This window comes from Triticum urartu, chromosome 3 (genome assembly GCF_003073215.2).
Source record: "Triticum urartu cultivar G1812 chromosome 3, Tu2.1, whole genome shotgun sequence".
Classification (NCBI taxonomy): domain Eukaryota; kingdom Viridiplantae; phylum Streptophyta; class Magnoliopsida; order Poales; family Poaceae; genus Triticum; species Triticum urartu.
In genome coordinates, this window is record NC_053024.1 from 520,732,351 (window position 1) to 520,739,930 (window position 7,580).

A 7,580-nucleotide genomic window follows, 5' to 3' on the forward strand; every position below is an offset into this window, starting at 1 on the left:
TTCTAGCATGAATAATAAACATTTATCATGATATAAGGAAATATAAATAACAACTTTATTATTGCCTCTAGGGCATATTTCCTTCAACGGGTTGCAGAACACGACCCATGTGAAGTATCACTTCAACCAGGCTCCACGAGGGCACTCGTTTAAGGGGGACAAAATTCATACAAGCAACCAAATACGCCCATACCAGCCAAGTCAATTTGCAAAAAGAAAATGTCTGGTTGATTTGCTCCTTTGGAGGAGTACCATACAGTTCCATTTGCAAATTGACTTTTGGGAGAGTCCAACTCACATATGGGGTTTGGACACTAGACTATATAACCCTTGAATTCGAGATATAGAAAGGTAGTCTGGAGAGCAGTATTGTAATATGCTGAGTTTTTTTAGGTCAAGGTCCTGGCCTCTGCATGCTCGAATGATGACTCAACAAATTTAAACTTTGTTACCAGAGGGACTAATATGAGAAGTTGCTATCTGATAAATATTTTGTTTGGAAAAGGTATCTATTATAAAAGTTCATTAGAAATATAAAGCACCTCAAGCATAATAAAAAATACATTAAAGTCTCTTGACCACCCGACGACAACTATCGCTGTCAAAACAAGCCGTCGACGCTCCCCTACCAGAGCTGGCTTGACCTTGTCGATGCAGTCGGGAAGTCTTCGTGCACGTGCTCCTAAGGGCCAACACCTTGAAGCCGCAGTCCTCGTCATTGAACCTTTGAATAGATCTACAACATCTGACACCAAATCTAGCCATCGCGAACGCATGACGAGAAACCCTAAGTCACCACCTCAAGGAGACAACATGAATTTACCCCGAAACTCCATTGACCGCGTACAAATGGACGAATTTGAGAAGGATCGGAGTGCGGAACACAAATTCAAAGAAAAAACACCGCCATCCATCGAACGCCGCACCAACGAGGACTATAAAAACACTACCCTAAACTACTAGCTGGAGTGAAGGCATCGAATTCCCTTCCCCACCACCGACCGCAGAGCGACATGCAGAGGGAAGACGAACCCACGGGCTCACCGGCAAAGTCTGGAGGGGAGATTTTGCCTAGCCACTGAGGAGAAGAGGGAGAAAACGCTCGGAGAAAAAGTCGTGAGTTTGGATGAAGCATCTTAGAATGAAGTATTTTTCTACACTTCTCGCAAAAAAAGTATTTTTCTGCAACGTTCATGGGAAAAACTCTATATATTACTCGCAAAAAAAGACTCTATATTGTTCAAAAACTTTATTGGTCGACCGTACAAAGTAAAAAAAAAACGTCGCGTTTGGGGGGGGGGCGGAGGTCGTTTCCGTGGAAACCGAGATCCCGTGGATGCGCTGTGATATTGATTCGGCTCGCGGGGTCCGATGTGTGTTCATGTGCAGGATCTCGGATGCGCCGCTGGCATTCCCTGTAGCCGCATTCACCGATGCACGGGGAAGCAGACGGCGGGGGCCGTGGTCCTCGGTAGAAAAACGACCGACGGGGAGTCGGGGACGGGGGGTCGACATAGCGCGCGCCGTTTGAGCCGACGGCGTCAGGCAGGATCCGACGCGCCGACCGGATCACGAGCCGAGCCCGCGCGCCGCAGACTCCCCCGCCTCGCATGGGGCGGGACACGGTCGCTCGCTCGCACCCACCAACGAGGAGGCGTCGCCGCTTTTCTTCTCTTTCTGGCGTGCGCTGGAGCGGAGACTACGAAAGGCAAATGATTTTTCCCGCTGCACCCCTTGTAGATTCATGTATCACGGGGCCGGCCAATAAACATCTTGCTTTTGATTTGAGGTGCACGGATGCAACCCGTTCTTTGTTCGATCGATCTAGTTTGAGTTTGGGCGTGGTACGTTAACATTTTCCTCGCGACACTTATTCAAAAGTCCGGATTGATGAAGAAAGACGGGTGATATATTTTAACAATAGCATGACGGAGCATCAAGTGTGTGTTGGTTATTTGGTCAGCCACACCTTTTGGCACTTTTTTATCTCTTGTTTCGTTGGAAGATACAAAAGCTTTGTGTGTCCACTAAATGATCGCAAACTTGCTACTATCTAGGACATCTCCAATGATAATTCGTAAATTTCCTCACGTTCTCAAACAGAGGATCAGTACACAAACACGAATGCGAGAGAACATCATTTAACGCTAGCCGCATAGATTTCAAACAACATTTTAAATAACCAGGCGAAATTCATGCAAAGCAGCTGATATTTATCAAAGTTTAGATAGAAAACAGCACAAATCATCCATATATGGCATGCAAATTAAGTCTAGTACAACAATGTATCTAATTCGGCTAGATCCTAGATGTCCAAAAAGTTTTTCATCAACGGGGCATGTCGTTTCACATATACTCTCCTTCAGCTTCATCCAACAGTGTATGCGCGTAAATGACCATCCCTCTGTCCTGTGGTACACCACGGCGACGCGTGCGGGCTACATGTAATATGTAGACCAACATTGAGTGAATGAACAACCAACAAGTTGAGCAAGAGAAAGTAAAACTTGCGTTCTCGTCCTCTGCCGCGTGCAATGGTCATTTTGCCTTGAGCTGACGAACCACGTTGGAAAACTTGATGACGATGATCTGGATAGCATGCCAACGATACGACAACGACCTCACATTGCGTGGTTGAATGTTGTACATGTCTTAGGGCGCAACATGCTTTCGTGCGTGAAACTTTTCACGCCCTTTCTCCCAGAAGGCTCCTCATTGCTCCTGCCCATGAAATTTGCGGATATGGCCATTCACGCATCGAACAACAACTTATCCTCTATGGTCGAGTAGCTCATCATCCTTCGCACTCTAAAAAACAACATAACATTTGAAAATAAGCTCAATGGCATTTGATCGAACACTTACCGGGTGTGGTGTTCGCCGTGAAGATCGTCGATATGGGGCGAAGTATACCTGTGTACAAACGGCTTCAGGATGGAAAGCTCTGTCGGACGGCGAGCGGGCGCGTCGTTGCTAGTTACAGACGTCCGGCAATACCTCTGTGGCAGCCGAAGACAAACAACAACGACGGCGGAGGTGAAGGGTGCGGATACAAAGTAAGGGGGAGAAGGGCAGAGTGGAAGGAAATGAGACCAAGAGGGAGGATTGGGTGGGCCGGGGTTGTCGGGGTCCTATGTTATGGGTGTCCGGACTCCCGCAAGCCTTCCCCATGTTGTCTCCAATTTACAGGAGAAATCACGTTCTGACCGCCGCCCGAACCGATACAGGTTAGTGTTGGATGGCTTTCACGATCCAGACGGATGCGGGCGGAGATGTCCTTACTCCCTCCATTTCGTATTATAAAATAGTCTAACTTTTTCTAAATCAAATGTGCATAAAACCTTTTTAGTATGGTTGTGCGCTCATTTTAGTTTGCATGTAGTCTATATTAAAATATTCAAAACGTTTTATAATTTGGAAGAGAGTGATACGTTTTATTTCTCATTCTCTGCTGGCATCTCAAGATATTACGAGCTGGGCCTATATCTTGATTCTTGAGGTACAGTTTATACAAAATCATGAAACTACAGGGGTTTTCATGCACAAGAACAGCGCACCAAATAAACATTGCAGATTTATTACGACTGCGTAGCAGCAGCCAGTTCACACTGTGTCGCTGTCGCCCATTACTGCTCCGTCGTTGTTCACAGCGACGCCAACGCTGCACCCAGACCCCGCGAGATCCAGAGCCTAGCACTAGCAGGTCGGGGAGGAAGAAGGTCCAGGACCCGCGAGGCAGGGAGGCGATGGCGGGCAGCGGAGGCGGCGCGTACAGGGCGGAGGACGACTACGACTACCTCTTCAAGGCGGTGATCATCGGCGACTCCGGCGTCGGCAAGTCCAACCTGCTCTCGCGCTTCACCAAGAACGAGTTCTGCCTCGAATCCAAGTCCACCATCGGGGTCGAGTTCGCCACCCGCAGCCTCCAGGTCGACGGCAAGGTCGTCAAGGCCCAGATTTGGGACACCGCCGGCCAGGAGAGGTGACTGCCTGCTTGCCTCCCGTCTCTTAATTACCACCTCTTGCCGCTTCCCGTTAATAGCTGCTCAAATCGGCAGTAGTATTAGTAGTATGCTCGCCAGTATGGATTTGCTTTGCTTGCTTCATGATCTGTTTCTTAGGAACCAGGATGCTACCTTCCCTTGGCCATCCATTTGCTCTATCAAATTGGTTTGGTGATGCTGGTAATCGGATGATTGCTGCATTTTTGTTGCCAATCTAGACGATCTTGGTAGAGTGTGTACGGATGTGGGTTGGAGTGGGGTAGTAAATCAGTGGTTAATAGCAAATGAGGGTATCCCGTTCATGTCTGGGTTTCACTTGGTTGTTTCCTGCAGGGTAGATTGGACGCCCATTTGTGATTTAGCGCTTGGGACTTCCGTGTCTTACATCTATAAGTTAGTGGTTTGGGGATCAAGCAGTTGAAATCATTGTTGTGAGCTAGTGGTTGTAGTTTCATCTTTTATTGGCGTGCATACATGAATCAGTGGAGAGATGCATCGTGACATTGTTGGGTTGTGCACCAGCACACTTGGTGTGACCATGCGAGGGGTGTGCTTGGAGAAGGAAAGGTGTGTCACAAGTATTGGAAGATCTGTTGGCGTGGTCTTGGGGATGAAATGACCACTGCAGAGGGTTCATCTTGCTAGCTCTCATGGTAGAACTTAGTCATTGAATCACTGTGTTTCTGGCTTTCTGCATCATGTGGTGGCATAATTACACTTGTTCAACATAAGTTGGTTCCCAACTTAGTGCATCACCAATAGAAAGACATCACCAAAAAGTGGTGGGAGTAAAATTTACATCACCAAAAAGTGGTTTTTTTACATTACCAAAAACGTGCAACTCCAATAGATGATGTAAAATAGGGCAGCCGCGCCAATAGATGATGTAAAAATAGGCCAGCAACACGACGGCAGCCAACAGCAGCACAGCAATTTCAAGATCATTGCACACCTAATCAACAATATGTCAAATTCAACATCAACTCCACATAAGTGCATCATATCAAACATAGTCCATGATTCAACAAACAAAAGTGCACATAAACATAAAGATAAAACATAGTTTGCAGTCTTCCCTTCGCATTCTCAACAAAACCCTTCTCTTCCATGCCAAGATTCTCAACATCAAATGTCGTATCATATTCTTGCAATGGAAAATCTTGAGAGACAAAATCTTTGGTCACAACATTTGTCATGCGCATAAATGTGTCATCATCAAGACTACAAATGCACATACACGCAATCTCACATCCTATTCATGTGAACATGACAAAAAAAATTAAAAACGAAGAAGTTTTTTTACCTTTGCGACATTTCATCGAACATGTTGGAGACAGTGGCCGAGGGCGTCGATGGCTCCTCCTCCACGGCCGACGGCGGGGCTTGAGGTGATCAGGGAGCAGGTGTGCCATCAGCAGCAGTACTTGCCGTGGGCGACGGCGGCAACGAAGCAGCAGAAGCAGCCGCGGCCGTCTTCATCTTTTCGGTCGGGACGAAGCTGCGGCGGGGTCACGCGGCAGCCGCTTCGAGCCGCCACCACGTGGTTTGGCCGCGGCAGCCTTCTTCTTCGGCGGCGTTCCCATTCCGGCGGCGGCCACTGGAATGGCAGGAGACGCGGAGGTGGCCATGGCAAGGTGTGGTGGAGCGGCAGTGGTGGCCGTGGGGTCCATGGGGTTTGCTGGTGGCCGGCGTGAGGCGGGCGGGCGGCGGGAAGTTTTAGCGCGGCAGTTGGGGGTGTGCGCGCGGACGGCTATGCTTTGCTAGGGGCGCCTGGTGATGCAAATTTGCATCACCAAATGCCCTATTTTACATCTGGAGCAAATTGTGAGGTTTTTTTTTGCATCTACATCATCTGTTGGAGCACCGTTTTTGGGCCTTAGTGCTGTAAAATTCGGTTATTTTTACGTCTGCATCATCTATTAGAGATGCTCTTATCTGGCCTGTAGTACGATGCAAATGATTTTGGTCAGCTAGCTGTCTTGCCAGCAACTGAAGCAGCAGGTCATCGAGTCCACTTTAGAGGAGCAACATATTTTTTTTGGAACCGAGCTACCCCATTTTCCATCATTAACGGAAACAACGGTCACACAAAAGCAGGGGATGCAGAAAATAAGGAGCGGTTTTGATGCATCATGATGCAAGAATTCCCTTGATGAACCAATTCATGGATATGTATATCTGTAGTCTAGTAAACAAAGCATAGCAGAAAAACTATCAAATCAAGACTTAGCGCTGCAATTTATACTGCTCCTTATTTTCTGCAATCAGGTTTTCATCCTATAACCTGTGTCCGAGCCGAGAGTAGGCAGTGGGTTTCCTGATTGATAGGACAATATGATAGCTATGTGATTCCTGCTCGAGAATAAAGTGTTCACTAGGAAACAGGTCTCACAAATTTATTTTTTCCATCAACAAATTGACTCACATGCTACTGGAACTTGCAAATTGAGAAATTAGATATGAATGCTATGCAACTGTAATGGGAGACAATCATCCAATGCAAAATACAAAATAAGCTAGGGTGGATCATTACTTTTTTTACAGCGATTTATTTTCCCCTTGTATGATGTCTGACTCATGTTATACTTGTGGGATATTTTCTGTTTAGCGTGTTGATATGTAAGTTCAATATCCCCTCTCCTATTCTTCGAGCCACCTTGATTATTGTTTAGATATAGACTCATACTTGCAGACATTTGTTCTGCTTTACCTCTGGCTTCTTAGAGATAGACTTGTATGCTTACCAAAGGAACATTACTGTTACTTCTATGACCTCTAATTGAGGATACTGACTATGAAGTTGAGGATTGTTTGCTCATGCCCACCATGTTGGTCTTGTTTATCTGGTTTTAGAGGAGAGGAAAAAGTGTGGCCCATCCCATGTCTCTTGCCCTTATCAGTGGCACCGCTAGCAGTTGGCACATGAATTCAATTATTCTGTAGTTTCATCACTAACAAAGCTTTCATCCTTGACACACAAAGTGTATATTATATGACATTTCACATCCGAATAAAACCTTGGCTCCATTTCCAAAAAACATCCGAATAAAACCTTGGCTAAGAGATTGTGCTGTTCATTCTGAGATCTGCTGCACTGTATGATATTCGATGTTCACAACATTTATTTTCACTCTTACGTAATTGCTGTTTGTGTAGATCATTTCTAGCACGACTGGTGGGATCAACACTGGTCACTAGCAGCACCTATATTTTGCATCCCTTTTTTGCTCAGTTATATGATTGCCTGATATTTTTTTCTCTTCATTTGTCAGATACCGTGCTATCACAAGTGCCTATTATAGAGGAGCAGTAGGCGCGTTGCTTGTGTATGATGTCACTCGCCGTGCTACATTCGACAATGTGGCACGCTGGCTAAAAGAGCTGAGAGATCACACTGATGCTAGCATTGTTGTCATGTTAGTTGGCAACAAATCTGATCTTCGTCACCTGGTGGCTGTTTCAACTGAAGATGGGCAGGAATATGCTGAGGCGGAGTCACTGTACTTCATGGAAACATCTGCATTAGACGCGACAAATGTAGACAACGCTTTCTCAGAAGTTTTGACTCAGATATAC

General features: G+C 46.2%; 1 protein-coding gene across 1 annotated transcript; it reads left to right on the forward strand.

Annotated features, from left to right (window-relative positions):
- Positions 1 to 3,591: 3,591 nt before the first annotated feature.
- LOC125544765 (ras-related protein RIC2-like) lies at positions 3,592 to 7,580 on the forward strand (the record flags this gene model as incomplete). Its single annotated transcript, XM_048708517.1, is given in 2 exon segments — positions 3,592 to 3,982; positions 7,277 to 7,580. Coding segments are annotated over 2 exon segments (540 nt in total), but the record flags the coding sequence as incomplete, so codon positions are not given.